The sequence below is a fragment of the Haliotis asinina genome, chromosome 12 (genome assembly GCF_037392515.1).
Source record: "Haliotis asinina isolate JCU_RB_2024 chromosome 12, JCU_Hal_asi_v2, whole genome shotgun sequence".
Classification (NCBI taxonomy): domain Eukaryota; kingdom Metazoa; phylum Mollusca; class Gastropoda; order Lepetellida; family Haliotidae; genus Haliotis; species Haliotis asinina.
This window is the reverse complement of record NC_090291.1, coordinates 56,505,623-56,523,389: the sequence shown is the minus strand read 5'-3', so window position 1 is coordinate 56,523,389 and position 17,767 is coordinate 56,505,623. Positions and strand designations below refer to the sequence as shown.

Genomic DNA, 17,767 nt, shown 5'->3' with positions numbered 1-17,767 from the left:
ATATACGCTCTAATTGCAGCTTTATAATCAGTGTGGAATAAGAAAAGGAGTCACAGATTTGTAGAGTGCTGCTTTAGCAGCAAGATCGGCTTAGTAAAGGAGTGATGAATTGGGTGATCTTAACTCTTACCTAACCATATTACATACATTCAAGGATAAACGCAACACCAGGTTGACATAGGTTGACATACTGACGTAGGTTTACTACTGTCTCTCAGTCCATCTCTCTCTATGAAGACAGAGAAGGGTCGCCCCGCTTAAGGAACTAAGCAATGTGAATTAGCTTCCGAAATGTGATCTAGTACTCTCTCTGTCTCTTCTCTCTCTCTCTCTCTCTCTCTCTCACTCTCTCTCTCTCTTCCTCTCTATCTCTCTCTCTCTCAGCACAGGTCAGTGACTACTATTTTCACAAATTCCTTACTTCTGTCTTCACCCCATAACTCGTATATTTCTTACTTCCGTCTGTATCGACCTTGCCGTGCCCTTGCCTCGCAGAAACTTTAGCCACGTTCATATCGCAGTGTTTATCTTTCTGTTATTCCCGACTTGCCGTCTCTTCCATGGTGCGTTCAATTGTTATGAGTCATGAACCAAAGGTTATCAGTTCAGACTGCAAATCTATATACGGTGTCTGATATAATAGAGAGTGATGGTTTTGGATCATATATCTCCAGACTGCCCCCTCGGCTCCCACAGCCACGAAATTTACCTTGTAACATAGGTTGTGGACTTCATCTTTCAGGACACGGCCCTTTCTCCCACGTCTTTGACAACATGTTCATACCATGGGTAAAGCCAGACTGCAAGTGGAAGGTAATATAGGCACATTGTGTTGAGTATATTAATGCTTACACGCCCTAACCCAGCATACCTTTGGGGTTTCTCTCTTGTGAGGACCGTGGAACATACATGGGATATTCACGGGCTTCGCCATCATCATTCTCGTGTATGCGATAGGAAGGTTGAAACTTTATTTATTCTGTGTGAATATAAAACAAAATGTAACAGTCACATTCTCAACAAAATTACGATAACACAATTTGGAAACATTGTATACTATTTACTTTACTTTTTTGGTCATGTGTAATTTAGATATCAAGAAAAGTACCGTTTTCATTCATTGGTACATAACTGGCACTCTACGAATTAAACACTTACCACAGATATATCATCGAATTTAACAGAAATCAAATGAGCCTCTTTAATGGGCGAAACTGACAAAGCTGTTTTCGTTTACTTGAAATACAATGAATGGTTTCAGCATGAAGATGCGTCAGTGGCAATGCTGGAACACTTACTTGAAGAAAATGACCACGTGAAGAAAGCCTTTGATGTGTTTGACACGGACTGGAGTCGCCTCGAGCTGGTTAAAGACCTCATATTAGGGGGAAAAGAAACAGTTAAGTAATCGGTCAATAACCATTGTGAAGTAGGGTATAACAGAACTACCGATCTGTTGTGATTGTAGGATAGTCACCAAACTACCCATTTGTCTACAAAAAACATGAAATCATTATAGTGATTTACAAGATAGAGCCAATATAGACCAAACATTACCTACAGTTATTCAAACATGGTATCAGCGCCGTGGTCTGGTTTCCTTGATAGCTGTCATTTTCCGCCGATACCGGTCACGATAGTGGTCACTGGTCTGATAAATTTGAACCGGCTTATCTTACCTTAACTATAACGATTGACGTGTGTTTATCCCTTGTGATGATGTTTAAAGATGCTGTTTACAGGAACATGTGCAAGATCCAAGAGTGCATGGAATAAGAAGGACCAAACCTCATCTTTATGAAGTTAGTACGTAGTACTACATCACTGTTCAAAACAGCAGGAGCATATCTTTGCATATATGGTTCATTTTAGTTTGTTAAATAATCAAACACAGATTAATAATATTACCCTTTCGGGACATTGGCAAATTTTCCTTGCAAGTGCAATGAATGTTTGAATCTTGGAAATATAAGTGTTTTAAACATTAGTGGATCACGAACATATTTATCGTCAGATTGTAGCCAACTCCAGGACAGGAATTGACGTGGACAAGTGGGACTATTTTGCTCGCGACTGTCACATGGTGGGCATAAAGAACAACTTTGACCACGACAGGTACATGGAGATGGCTCGTATCATCGAAGTCGATGGAAAACCACGGATCTGTACAAGAGACAAAGTAAATTTCAATCAAGATTCTTGTATTGGCTGCAGACGTTCGGATAGGCACATAGGCATATGATACATCTAGTGTATATATTATTCACCAGTTCCAAGGAAAGCATATGCAGTAGACAAAGATGCAAAGTAATGATGTTGAAAGTTAACTTACTTATAAAAGAAAATGGATAGCTAAAAATATCTCCTTCATCCATATGGCTTATTTGTTGTTTGGTTTCACATCAAATTCTTTATCGGACTTCCCGGTTATCAACACGCAACAATATATTTATGCGTGGCATAAAATTATGACATTGATACATGCATGTCATACTTTATAGGCACAGGTGTGCACATTACATAATCGGAAGTATGATCCCTTCTTTGGTTCACGTGAGCAGGTGTATACGATCACTTTTTGTGGATGATTTCAATATTTCTTGTCGCAGTTAAAAATATGCACACTAATGAAAGACAACTGCAGTTACAGAAGGTAGATCACCATACTAAGGACCATGGGGACTTGCAGTACCTCTGCTACCTGCATGGATCCTAGTTGGATTTACACCATCCCTTCAGACGCTGGCGAGTGTACAACATGCTAGCCAAAATTAAAACAACAGGAATACTACGATTAAAAACCTGGTGGGCTTAAATTTACTATGAATGTTTTCGTACTTACGTACCCTCTCAGGAAGACAATAATTTTACAATACTTCAACCCCCTTTGAGGGTACATCCACTAACAATTCTAGTTACTAATCTAAACTACCAATTATTAAAATACATCTTTTTACAGAAACAAATTGCTCAAAATTCAACCTAAAAATCAATTTCTTTTGCAAAACCAATAATTAAATGAGAACTAACGCTGGTAAAAAGATCCTTCAGTGTTTTATCTGTAAAATACATATTCCTTGTGATGGAGAATTCAACACAGTCAAGCAGAATATGCTTGACCGTGACTCTCTCATCACAAGGGATACAAAATAGAGGACCCTCGCCTTTAACAGCTATGCTTGAGTACATCTAGTGTGGCCAATACGACATCGTCGTAAAATGACCTCTTCAAATCTGGACTGACAGCCCAAGTAGGTGTAACCAATATAAGGTTTTATTTCCTGCAATATATTTGTACCTACTTGGGTGTCCCACTTCTTCTGCATCAGATCACGGATATAAGTTCTAATGCTAGCTTTGTAATCAGTGTATGGAATAAGAAGTGGTGTCACAGATTTGTTGAGTGCTGCCGTTGCAGCAAGATCGACCATTGCGTTACCAGAAATGCCCACATGGTTGGGTAACCAACAGAAGACGATGTCGTACTTGGTCAGTAGCCAGACTAATATACACTTCAATAATTTCAATTAAAAGCGGATGTTTACAAGAAATATTTTTAATAGCCTGAAGGTAAGAAAGAGAGTCGGAATGGATTATATACTGTTTATGTTTGAGTGTCTTTGAATATATTTAAGAGCTGTTAATATGGCGTTAGCTTCAGCTGTAAAAATAGAACTGTTGTCTGGTAATCTAGAAGATATTGTTCTGGATCCAGTGACAGTGGCACAAGCCACTGCGCCACCGTCCTTGGAACCATCTGTAAATAAGGATTTATAATTGCTATATTTATGTTTCAGTTGATTATATTCTTGTGTATGTTGTAATTCATTCGTTTCTGATTTGTTAAATGCAGTTAATGTTAGGTCAACTTGTGGCCTAACCAACTGCCAATGAGGAGAAGAAAAGAGTCGGGAAGGAGCTATATTTTCCAGCTTAATGCCGGAAGCAGCAAGAAATGGCGTAATTCTGAGCCCAAGAGGCGGTACAAAAGAAGACTTTTTGTTATACAAATCCTCACAAAGAGGATTAAAGACACAAGTAAATGCATCATTAGACTCATTAGAAGCTAATTGTGTAACGTATAGTAAACGTTGAGAGAAGGATCGTCAACTTCGACGTAAAGATTGTCGATGGGAGAGGTTCTAAAAGAGCCAAGACAAAGTCTGAGGCCTTGGTCGTGCACTTTGTTTTATATTGTATTGTCCCCAGTAATTAAACTGTTTTAGATATCATTACTAGTTTTTAAATGAATGTCTACAGTATACTAGTGCTTTTGCTGTTCTTCGGCAACAGTTTTTAAATTATTTCAAGTATTATTATATATATCAAGGATTTTTTTATTGTTCTCGTCACGAGATGGCTGCGATATTGCCGATGTGACGATAAATATTAACCCACTATTAACTCATTCACGCAGGTGTATACAACCATGGCTACATTTCATGTTAGAGTCAATGTTTCAATCAATCAAAATGGGAAGTGACATTAGTCTTGCGAAACAGATACTACAAGTTGCAGGTTGCAGGTTGCAAGTTGATGGTACTGAGCTTGAATGTGACTAGGATAAAGGTAGATTGTCTACAGGTTCCTGTGATCATCCTTTCGTCAACGCCGAATGAATGCAATACCTCCAGTCGAACTAGACACACTTCTATTTACGTTTTTCATGAGTGTTCGGAAAACACATGGAAAATTAAATATGAGCCAATTATTAGCAGGAAAGACGTATCACTAAAACAAAGATGGAATGACTATTCACTCACGCCGCTGGGTAGCCTAATGGTTGATGCGCCCGTGGTTTGATTGCCCACGTGGGTACAATGTGTGGAATGCATATCTGGTTTCCCCTACTCTCCTATGGCTAAAAGCCGGTAAAACCTTACCCACTCACGTCTTCTTTAGAATTTTCATGATCATGGCCGAAATTCAACGGAAAGAAAATTGAACTGAACATAGAGGGGCGTGGATACCAAGTGGAACTCTAGCCATTCATTTGTGTTCTGGACACATAAAATTATATGTATGAATAGACGTGTTACATGTTTATGGAGACGATGACGAACATTGTCTGGTGAGACTCCTTGTTAAGGCTGAAAATGTGGTTTAAATTGCTAATCCTTTTTAGTGCTCTCTGCACGTGTATAAATTTATGTCTTTACGTGTTGAGATGGTGGCCACTTTTTACATAGTCACACACAAGTAAGGCGTCCTGAAGCCTGGCAACATATGGTTTATCCGATATAGTAGTGGGGAAAATGAACATTCTTTTATCAAGAAAAATCCCCGATGGCGCAAGTGTTCAAACATCGAAACCACCAACAAATCACGAGGCGTCAAAGGACAATGATCCTCTGCAAAATCAAATATTGTCGGTAACACGTCAAAAGCCAACAAGTCGGGGTACAATTTCTACTATGTAGACAACGTACCAAACATAGAACACAATTCATGGGAAACCCCATCTAATGCACTGACAGCAGTTTATGAAATTCCATCATATTGAGCGGACACTCGCGCAATGCCCAAATCACCAGGCGACAACGCAATCACCATGTCAAATGTCCGTGTTTCACTAATACATACGCTGGTTTGGCTGCTTTCCTGCAGTATGAAGTACCAGAAAAGCGCTTGATAGCCACGTCAGTATTACTGCATTCTTTACATTTGCGCTTAAACTTCTTATAACATCGATTTCAGTGAAAATTGAAAATTTCGGACGAGACAAAAGTTGAAAGTAGACATCGCACTTTTGAGGTGATCTGAACATGTAGCTGGTTTCATGTTGATTTGTTTGTTTTACCTTCAGGAGGTCATAAATCTGTACGACATGTTTCACACTCGGGAAATCCTATATCGACGAGTCTATTCTCACCAAGTTACCCGTGCAGTTGAACTTATGTACGTACAGCAGCACATACACAGCCACACAAACACAGCCACACACACACACACACACACACACACACACACACACACACACACACACACACACACACACACACACACACACACACACACACATCTACTTCCTTCTCTAAGATATGTTCATATATTTAAGTATGTAATTGTGTAAAATAATAAATAATTACATAAGCACACATGATAATATTAAATGTAGGAATGTAGAGTTTAGATTGCCGTTTTTATTTTCAAATGCTCTGCATATCCATTTGCAGGATTGTGGATGCCCTTGTAAAACTTGACCAAACAGCGCTGATGCCAGGGAAGAATGGGTACGTGAAGTTTGTTGCATCTGCTCAAATGCGTTAATATCAAGAGCAAAAATGTTGGAATGAAGGTCAGGATTGTGATTATGAGATACATTGCCCATACGACACTATGAACTTTAAAGTACTCTTTACCTGCATGTAATGTTTAAATTTTTCAATATTTACATGTACAATTTCACTAACATCAGTGTAACAGTGTAAAAGATGTGGATGTGAATATACATTTGATTGATTGCGTTAATTGATTAGATGTACAAAAATCCCAAACATAAAAATATTTAGACAATCGGAATTACTAATGTAGCTTGTTTATTTTACACCAGAAAAAGAAAAATATCCGAATGTATTGATGATATGGTGGCCTACTCCAAACTGAATGACAGCATCCTTCAGATGGTGGAAGTCCTTGTGCCACTCGAGACGAATCACCAAGACTCTGGTGAATACCATACACTATTGTGTCCTAACTGGTTGTTCACACATACATATAACAAATCTAATACCTAAGCAAATAATCAATTTGAATTTATAACAAGTGTAGTGAACGAGTGGGAAGGCACGGTCAGAGACACTGACGTGTGGAAGGTGATTGTCAGTAATGGGAATAGCCAAATATATTTAAGAGATATATACTAGATTTGATATGGGGCCAAGAAAGTGAGAACAGTACTTTTACAAACTTCTACATACGAAAACATAGGAAAACACACATGGGCATGACTGCCTTCGTATCCAGCTTCTAGAAATGTGCTGCTAAATTTAACAAGAATGTAAGAGAAAGATCTCATACAAACGTAGATGCTGCAGTAAATATTCTCAGTAAGGTTCACCATAGCTGCCTCACTCCACAAGAACAGTATGCTTGCACAAAGGTGTGAAGTTTGTTTGTTCTGAACGATAATCCCTGTTTCTACTTTTCGATTTATCTTTAATTGATCTTTATGAATCAATTACAGACACAGCACTGAGAGATGCACGCGACATCGTGGAAAGAATACAGAAAAGAGATTTGTACAAGTGTGTCAGCAAACGCATTGTGGAAGATGATTTTAATCGAGTATGTTCATTGCTTCGTAAACCAGTTTGCTTTATATGCATGTAGTAGCTAAGTGAAAACGCTAGGACAACAAATGTTACTAGTCAGTATTTTACAGCAATGTTCCATGGCCAAAAGGGTAGATATACTGCATGCTGTACTATTGATTCAACGCCTTCTAAGGATAGTTCTGGATTGTTCCTTGAACTGAACGTTGTGAAGTGTGAACACCAGAGGCTGGAGCAGATGAACACGTGTTTTGTCACTGAGAATGTATTGTCACTGAATCGAGCAGAAATTCCAATGCACATGCTTGACAACACAATTCGTACCCATTGGAATATTTATTACCTAGTAAGCTAAATCGTTTACCTAAATAGTTACGATGATGCAATGATTGTAGAAGTCCAGCATTCACATATATGTTGCGTTGTGCGTATGTATATATGTATGTGTGTGTGTGTGTGTGTGTGTGTGTGTGTGTGTGTGTGTGTGTGTATGTATGTATGTTGGGGAAAAACTCTCAGTAAAGTTTCAATGTAAATAAAGTCCAAATTCTATAAGTGTGGATCATATAGTACAGGCAAGGAATCGATTACACTTGTGTAGTGTGGGTTACATTATCACCAGCAAACAGTCAGCTACCTAACCAACGTCACATTTAAAGTCTGAAAAGTTGTATCTCACATCCTGTACTCATCCAGGTTTCCAGGGTATGCTGGAATAACTACACCAACTATGAACTGCACAATGGTGGCCACCACTACGGGTGCCATATATATGTCATCTTTTCACTGAAGTAAAATCATGAACGGGTGGTTAGAATGTTTCTTTGGCGTTTTCATTGATTCTATGACGCTCATCATTTCTGTTGATGGAAACAGTTCTTTAACCTGTTTCGAAACACGAAGTATTGTCACGAACAACAAACTGAACTGAGATTACATTAATTATATATCATTAACATCTCGTGCGCCCGCCCCGAGTAATTAGAAAATAATACTTTTCATCCGTAAGAGTGATATTGAGTAGTGGTTTCTGTAACTGGATCTGGTATGAATGGGACAGATATATTTTGTTTATAAAGTGCCGTTTATTTCATAGAACTAACTGTAAATAGATTTCACAATCTGAAACTGTAAAATGATGTCCGGAAGAAAGTATGTTTTCGTTAAACACACAAACTCTTGAGGGCTCTAGTTTACGTTTGTGAAGGACATGCATAGTAGAAAACAAAACAGATATTACAGTGAGTGAGTGAGTGAGTTAACATTTAACGTCACATCGGCAGTATCTCAGCCATATCGTGACGAGAACATTTAATTCTGAAATGAACGATATGCCTATTATAAAACCTGTCAACGAAGGACAGTAAAACAACTAGAATATCACAGAGTAGAGTATAAAACTAGTAACTATACCTAAAACAATTTATCTATAGAGGACAATACAAGATAAAAATGGGCTATAGATTGCTAACAACTGAAGGTAGATCACCATACTAGGGACCATGGGGACTTACAGTACCTTGGCTACCTGCATGGACCCTAGCTGGATTTACATCATCCCCTCAGGAGTCAGCAATTCTGGAAATCTAGCCATTCAGTAAAAAGACATTTATTCTACGATTAAAAACATGGAAAGTTTGAATTTACTTTGAATGTTTGTGGACTTACGTACCCTCTCAGGAGGACAATAGTTTTACAATACTTCAACCCCCTTTGAGGATACAGCCACCAACAAGCACAGTTACCAATTTAAACTTCTGATAATAAAAATTATCTATTTACAATTCATTTAATAAATCTAATTCTTTTAAAAATCCAGTAATTAAATGAGAACTGATATTAGTAAAAAGGTCCTTCATACTACGTGATTTAAAATAGGTATCCCTTGTGATGGAATATTCCACGCAGTCAAGCAAGACATGCTTGACCGTGATTCTTTCATCACAAGGGATACAAAACGGAGGATCCTCACCTTTCAAAAGGTATTTATGCGTATATCTGGTGTGACCAATACGACATCGTCGCATAACGACCTCTTCAAATCTGGACTGACAGCTCAAGTAGGTGTAACCAATATACGGTTTTATTTCATGTAATTTATTTATACCTACTTGGGTGTCCCACTTCTTTTGCATCAGATCATGTATATAAGTTCTAATATTCGCTTTGTAATCTGAGTATGGAAGAAGAAGTGGTGTCACAGATTTGTTGAGTGCTGCCTTGGCAGCAAAATCGGCCTTTGTGTTCCCTGAAATGCCTACATGGCTGGGTAACCAACAGAAGACGATGTCGTATTGGCCAGTAGCAAGATCATTATATAATTCAATAATTTCAATTAAAAGTGGATGTTTACAAGAAAGATTTTTAATCGCCTGAAGGCAAGAAAGAGAGTCGCAATAGATTATAAATTGTTTATGTTTATGGCGTCTTTGAATATATTTAAGAGCTGTTAATATGGCGTTAGCCTCAGCGGTAAAAATAGAACTGTTGTCTGGTAATCTAGAAGATATTGTTCTGGATCCAATGACAGTGGCACAAGCTACTGCGCCACCGTCCTTGGACCCATCTGTAAATAAGGATTTATAACTGCTATATTTATGTTTCAATTGATTATATTCTTGTTTATACTGTAATTCATTAGTTTCTGATTTTTTTAAATGTGGTCAATGTTAGGTCCACTTGGGGTCTAACCAACTGCCAAGGAGGAGAAGAAAGAAGACGGGAAGGAGCTATATTTTCCAGCTCAATGCCGGCAGCAGCCAGAAATGGTTTAATTCTTAAACCAAGAGGCGGTACAAGCGAAGATTTTTTATTGTATAAGTCCTCACACAGAGCACTGAAAACACAGTTATATGCAGGGTTTGACTCACTGGAATATAATTTTGTTACATACTGTAAAGCTAATTTGATACGTCGCTGCTCAAGAGATGGCTCATCGGCCTCAACGTACATGCTGTCAACAGGTGAAGTTCGAAAGGAGCCAAGACAAAGTCTTAGACCTTGATGGTGAACAGAATCTAAAAGTTTCAGGTTGCTTTTACAGGCTCCACCGTATACAATGGAGCCATAATCAAGTTTTGACCGGATCAGTGATCGATAAAGTTGCAGGAGGGTAGTTTGGTCCCCTCCCCATTTAGAATTTGAAACGACTTTCAACAAGTCAAGTGCCTTCAGGCATTTAGTTTTGAGGGATTTGATATGTGGTAGAAACGTTAAATGCGAGTCAAAAATTAATCCCAAGAACTTGGCCTCCTTTACAACTTTGATGGGAGTGCCATCTAGAGATAGTTCAGGGTCCTTATGTGGCTTATATGTTCTGCAAAAATGTATACAATTAGTTTTGGACTTCGAAAATTTGAAGCCGTTTTCAAGACACCATTTATTTATTTTGTTTAAACACAACTGCAGTTGCCGTTCAATAGTATGCATATTTTTACCTCGGCAAGAAATATTAAAATCATCCACGAAAAGCGATCCATCAATTGAATCGTTTAAACCTTTTGACAAACTGTTGATCTTGATGCTAAAAAGAGTGACAGATAAAATACTGCCTTGTGGAACACCCTGATCCTGATTGTAATGATCAGACAGGGTAGAACCTACACGGACCTGGAATTGTCTGTCATTTAAAAAGTTGGCAATAAATTGAGGCAAACGACCTCGCAAACCAAAGTCATGTAAATCCCTCAAAATACCATGTTTCCAGGTTGTGTCATATGCTTTTTCAAGATCAAAAAAGATAGACACAGCATGTTGTTTATTAATTAGTGCGTTTTTAACAAATGACTCCAGTCGCACTAAGTGATCGACAGTACTTCTGTTTTTACGGAAACCACACTGTATATCTGTGATAAGATTATTTGTTTCCAAGTACCAAACAAGTCGATTATTTATCATGCGTTCCATGGTCTTGCAAACACAGCTAGTTAGTAAAATAGGTCGATAATTGGACGGATCCGTATGATCACGTCCAGGTTTAGGTATTGGTACTACTATGGCGTCACGCCATGACGGAGGAAAGTTACCCGATGTCCAAATATCATCAAAAATATTGAGAAGCGTTTCTAGGCAGGATTCTGGTAAGTGCTTCAGGAGTTGATAATGTATGTTATCAGCTCCTGTAGCAGTGTCATGAGCTTGATCAAGAGCAGTATGGAGTTCATGAATAGAAAACGTTTCATTATAATCTTCCCCATTATCAGAATTGAAATTAATAGTTTTCTTTTCTTGTTGTTTTTGATATTGCTGAAATTTAGGTACATAATTTGAAGAGGAAGAGTGTTTAGCAAGGGTTTCACCCAGTTTATTAGCAATATCTGATTTATCAGTAAGCAATTGATCTCCATGTTTAAGATGGTGGACAGTAGATTTAGTACCTTTACCTTTGATTTTCTGGACCATGTTCCATACCTTGGACATGGGTGTCCGAGAATTTATTTTGGATACATAATTTTGCCAAGATTGGCGTTTGTTCTGTTTAAAAGTACGCCGTGCTTTAGCATTTAAAATCTTAAATTTATTTAAATTATGCACCATAGGATGGCGACGGAAATAATGTTCAGCTTTTTTCCTTGCCTTCCTAGCTTGTTTGCACTCATCGTTGAACCATGGTTTTCTTATGTGTGGAACTGCAGAGGACTTTGGTATACACTCATCAGCTATGGAATTCAGTTCATCTGAAAAAGATTTGATAGTATCAGAAACGTCAATAAAACGTTCAGGTTTAAGTTTTTCAGCACACAGTGTTTCATATAAAGCCCAGTTAGCCTTTTTAAAATTCCGCCTTGATGATGGAGGAACATCAGATGGAGTTACAGCTTTTAATATAGTAGGAAAATGGTCACTTCCACACAGGTCATCGTGGACTGAACATTCGAATTCATTTAATAGTTCGGAATTTGTCAATGACAAGTCGAGAGCAGAATACGTCCCTGTGCCAGGGTGTAAATATGTGTTGGAACCATCATTATAAATACATAAGTCATTGTCAGAACAAAAGTCCTCCAACAATTTACCTCTAGTGTTTGTATTTACACTACCCCAGAGTGGGTTGTGCCCATTTAGATCTCCCATTATAATACAGGGCTTCGGGAGTTGGTCATATAGAGCTTGAAGATCAGTTTTAGTGAACGTCGAAGACGGCGAAATATAAAGAGAGCATAGCGTAAACGCTACGTGTAAGGTAATTCTCACTGCAACAGCCTGCATATTAGTATTAAGTGAAACAGGGCTTTGAATAACGTTTTGTCTGACTAAAACGGATGACCCGCCAGTAGTTCTATCACCCGGAGGTGAAAAAGAATGATATGCATTAAAATGACGAAGGTCAAATGTATCTGTTTGCTTTAAATATGTCTCTTGGAGACATATCGCTGAAGGTGTGAAATCTTGGACTAATAGCTGTAATTCATGTAAATTAGTCCTCAATCCTCTGCAGTTCCACTGTACAATATTAGTGGAATAAACTATCTTTTGGGGGGATTTATTGGGGATCTACCCCGCACTCTTTTGGAGGGCGACAAGCTATGTGCCCTAGAATGGACGTTTTCAGAAACGTCCATGTCTTCAAGAGACCCGTATTTATTAAACAATTGAACTTTATTTTGTGACCCCTTGGGAGCTCTGCCACTTTGTTGTTTTGAAACATCAGGCTTAGGCTTAGATTTACCTTTTGCAGTTTGCTGTCTATCAGTTGGAGATTGAGACTCAGTGCGTGACTGCGAAGATGATTTATGATCAGAAGAAGACTTTGATGTTCCAGGAAGTGATTCTTCAGTCTGTGATGACATAGCTGGGTATAGAAGTTGTGGAGAGTCACTGTTGACCCAAGTCAAGGTAGTTTGGCAGCTTGTAGATGACTTTGTTATTTTAGAGCTGCGCACAGATGATGCGTTTGCTACTGTAGCATAACTTTCTGGAAGATCAGATCTCTTCACCAGTTTTTTTGCTTCAGAAAAAGAGATGTTTTGGGTATACTTTATTCTGTTTATTTCCATTTGCTCTCTCCAGATTGGACACTGTTTCGATGAAGATGAATGGTCACCTGAGCAGTTGGTACATTTTTTAAAATCACTGTCACAATCTTCTGTTGTGTGTGTTTTCTCACCACAGTGAGCGCACACAACAGACAATGTGCAGGTATTTACGCCATGCCCATACTTTTGGCACTTGAAGCATCTCAATGGATTTGGAATGTACGTTTCCACTTTGAGTTGACAGTAACCAGCCTTTATTGATGTGGGAGCAGTCGGAGTAGAAAAAGAGAACAAATATGTGTTTGTTTGTTGGATCTCATTGTTTTTCCGGGTAGTGAAACGTTTTACATATTGTACACCTTGTTCCTTCATTTCTGAGGCAATATCAATCTCCAGCATATCAGCAAAAAGGCAGTCTCGGTCTCTCACTATGCCTTTGCTGGTGTTAAGTGTTCGATGGGCAGAGACTGATACGGGAATGCCGACAAAAGATTTAGTTGACAGGAGATTAGTTGCTTGTTGCCTCTTACTGCATTCAATGAGAAGAGATCCTGAACGCAAACGTCTAACGTTTTTAACATCTCCTGCTATGCCTTGTATGCCTTTTGAAATGGCAAAAGGGTTCAGCTTCAGAGGTGTCTTGTCAACGGTCTCAAGTACTATGTAACGTGTCCAATGGTCAATAGATGTGGAGGGTCTGAGTTAATAATATATTAATATTACATTCAGGTTCTGTGTCAAGAGGACGTTTTTTCTTGGTGACAGGGGTTTCGTAAGCCATGGCTAGTGCTTTAAGGTTCATCATCCGAGCTCCCCACCCACCACGGAGTATCACAAGGACAATGCTAAAAACAAGTGGGTTTCCAACTTGCAGCACCAAGGATACTCGAATGATATACTCCAGCAGAAGAGTTATAAATAACAAATCCACCAGATTGGCCCATGAGCCACCGCCTTCTGGGCATAAGACTCTAGGCAAAGTTCAAAACATCAGAGTCAAAAATCGTGAACATTTGATATAAACAAATGTACCAAGTCCAAAAGTAAAGCATTTGCAAATTAAATGTGTGTAATGACATACAAGTCCATACACAGGGCTTGGCGTGACCAGCCGATTGATAGAATCGGGCCGATTCTACCACCCGTCTAGGTGAAGTAAGGGCCAAAGTGGTGTGTTGAGCAGCAGGAACCCGGTTCAGGCTCCTACTGCCCTCAACCACCAGACTACCGTCCTCCACCGACACGGGACGCAACCCACGGCAAACAGGTTGCCCAATTCGGTCACTCCTTGCGACCAGCAATGGGGTGCTATGGACCTAGTTGACCCGGGTCCACACAGGGGTTTGAACGGCTCTTGGCGTGACCCAGCACCCACCACGAGGAGGTGGCCGTTCACGGGTGCCACACAGATATTACAAATGCATTACGTGCTTATTATTCTATCGTTATACACATACTTACTCTACCTAACTGCTCAGTTTGGGAAGCTTACAACCACTATTTTACCATGATGTAACTAATCAATATATAGTCCAAATCATATGTATAAAAGTAAGTAAAAACAACGAATACGTACTTTTCCAAAAGTATTATAAATGACTTCCGATATTAACAAATATCCAAAATCAAATTTTAGAAGAAGTAACAAACTCTCTCACTGACGCTGTTAATATGGAGCTAATCACTTTGCACTGTTGCTATATTAGGCGTTCGAACAAACGGTAATGCTACACCTACCATAAACAGATGCACACTTTTCATGTCTCTAACTTGAATACATATTTTGTCTCTCCATCGTTAACGATTACCTTTATGTTGGTGACATATACATACCTTGCTGAAGAATCATCTTTCCTTCCACATCCACCTCGATTGTGTACGGCTGACGAGATCATGTGTATGTATCTATGAAGAAACATTCTAACCACCCGTTCTTGACTTTAGCATGTCGCTCAGTAGTGGTGACCGAATTGTGCAGTATTGTCGCTGTAGGTGTCTAGGCTGTTCACTTCTTAGTGCGACCATCTGGTAAGTTTGATTTCAATGTCACAGTACTCTATTATATTTTCAGAAAAAGATTCCACAAATTAAACAAGAAGTTCTAAAACACACTGGGACAAGGACATTTGATGAACAACAGTTCGAAATCATTGTATGTACACCGTAAACCTTTTTTTCGCTAGAAATAGTCGTTGTCTCTATAGTTTTTTTAACTTGAAAACGTACGGATGATTTTTACCATAAACGGAAACCTTAATCAAATAAAGTGATATTGGTTAGTATTACAAGCTGGTAAGCGCAGTAGCTGGAACAGTGAAACAAACGCGCGTGCTTACTTATCGAGCGCTAATTTAGTCCGGTGTTTCATTTAATGTGCATATCGCCTTGTAATACAAACCAGTAAATGTGATTGTAACTATGTTCATTAGTTAAACAACTTTCATCTGAAGTTGAACTAAATTCTGAGATTTAAATATTCAGTTGTCAAGGTATAAATATGAGGATTCGCAATGTTGATTTCAATATATTTGATTTACTTTATATAATATATTGGCAAAAATACTGACATCTCAAAAGTTTGGATTTCTCTGTAGAAGTCGTTTCGATCGTAAGTGCAACAAAATATAAATTAGTCCAAGGTTACGCTGGATACGCCAAGAAACATGTGCATTACAAATTTTAGTTATGCTTGTTTACAAACGTAATAGGTGATGTGTTTTGACTATGGACGAGGAAACGTTGACCCAGTAGCACAGGTTCCTTTTTATAGGAAATCCGACCTTCAGAAGCCTATCGTCCTGCCGGAAGAAGAGGTATGCTGTCTTATGTATTGCATGCTCTTCTTTTTGTGTTGTTGCCGCAGAAGTATATGATCATATATTGTTATTACCTGCAGGTTATTGAAGTTCATGAAAACCTGCGAAGCCCCTGTCATGTCTTTAAGCCTTTATGTTTTTTTGGTAGTGTGATGACACCAGATTTCGAAATATTGCCTGCATCCATCTATCGTTACAATATCCTTCACAAGTCTTCCATAAATAGTTCTGAAAATAGTTGAAGTCAATTATGTCATTAATAACCTTCCCCATCTGCAGTTAATATGTGACTATCTGCTTTCTAGAAACCACGGATGCTGCCAAAAACATTTCGAGAATGTGCACTTGCTGTTTATTCCAAGCACGAACAGCTTGATGATGATCTTGACAGCTGCTTTAATCGCTGGTTCACCGATGAATATTTGAAGGTAACGATGGCTAAATGTTATTCTTAATTATCTATAAATCAAGAATCAACACGTTTTCTGTGAGATATGATTTCTTTGACACAATTTGACATAAAATGGGCCCTAACCATGGAGACATTATAAAACGTAGTGAGTGAGTGACTTAATATTTAGCGACACATCCGCAATATTGCAACCACATCGCGACGAGAACAATGTAATTTATATGAATGTTAAAATTAATAAATCTAGAACATAAACACCTGCCATCGAAGGATATTAAAAATGTTACATTATCACAGGTATGAACATAAAACTAGCATGTGAAACTAAAACAGAGTCATTAAGAGGACAATACAATATAAAACATAGATCACCAACAACTGAAGGTAGATCACCATACTAGGGACTATGAGGACGTAAAGTACCTTTGCTACCTGCATGGACCCCTACTTGGATTTACATCCTCCCCTCAGCTGTTAGCGATTTAGACACATCTAGCCTTATAAAGCGAAACCATGCCACTACAACATTTTGTTTTCTCAGAACCCAAGCACGTATGCCGTTCATCAAGGACGTTAAAGGAAATAAGGTGTGTTTGCCTTGAGACGATTACACTTGCTGGAGTAACTGCCTACGTCTTCACACAGTGACGAGCATTCTGAACCATCTCAGAACAAAATAGTCATGACAACGTCATCCTCTGCAGTTTTGAACACGGTGACATAGACAAACAATGTCAACCAGATTTGAACATTCAATGTCGGTTGCCTCGTACAGAGTTCCAATAGCGAAACATGAATAGTTAAACTGAGAATAAAAGCATAATGTCTCTCCCGTGAACATTACCGGTGAAAACATGAGAAATGCAAACGAGAAAAGATGTTGAATGTAAATGAATTATTATAAGCAAATGTAATTTACTGACAGTAATTAGTGCCAGTACTTGTAAATATTGTATTAGCATTGCACAACAAGTTCATATGTGAATATTTGTTCGTAACACCTGTTCTTTTATTGTTTTCTGTATCGTGGTTATAGAAACTCCCTTAATGAAGGCGTTTGAAGAGATGTAGCCTTTCATTTATATTTGTTACTTTTACTTACTATCGATATTCATATCGAAATCATACCGTCTTTTTAAAGATAATTTTACTTACTTGAGTAACTATCGATCCCTTCACATGTGAGCCTTGTACGTCTGTGTACGTCTGTGTACTGTCAAGCATACACTGCCCAAATGCCTCGAAACAGTATCACCATATAGATGGAAAATGAATATGAACTATGAGTGA

General features: G+C 38.5%; 1 protein-coding gene across 1 annotated transcript in view; it reads left to right on the top strand.

Moving 5' to 3' along the window:
• LOC137258677 (deoxynucleoside triphosphate triphosphohydrolase SAMHD1-like) overlaps positions 1 to 17,543 on the top strand; it is a 62,714-nt gene extending 45,171 nt beyond the window's left edge. The window contains exons 5-16 of the mRNA XM_067796369.1: positions 743 to 813; positions 1,262 to 1,399; positions 1,743 to 1,802; positions 2,015 to 2,179; positions 5,807 to 5,898; positions 6,177 to 6,233; positions 6,554 to 6,669; positions 7,187 to 7,287; positions 15,321 to 15,401; positions 15,958 to 16,062; positions 16,371 to 16,493; positions 17,019 to 17,543. Of these exons, the coding sequence (XP_067652470.1) occupies positions 743 to 813; positions 1,262 to 1,399; positions 1,743 to 1,802; positions 2,015 to 2,179; positions 5,807 to 5,898; positions 6,177 to 6,233; positions 6,554 to 6,669; positions 7,187 to 7,287; positions 15,321 to 15,401; positions 15,958 to 16,062; positions 16,371 to 16,493; positions 17,019 to 17,054 (1,145 nt within the window). The 3' untranslated portion in view covers positions 17,055 to 17,543. The remainder of the gene's footprint in view (positions 1 to 742; positions 814 to 1,261; positions 1,400 to 1,742; positions 1,803 to 2,014; positions 2,180 to 5,806; positions 5,899 to 6,176; positions 6,234 to 6,553; positions 6,670 to 7,186; positions 7,288 to 15,320; positions 15,402 to 15,957; positions 16,063 to 16,370; positions 16,494 to 17,018) is intronic.
• Positions 17,544 to 17,767: the final 224 nt, after the last annotated feature.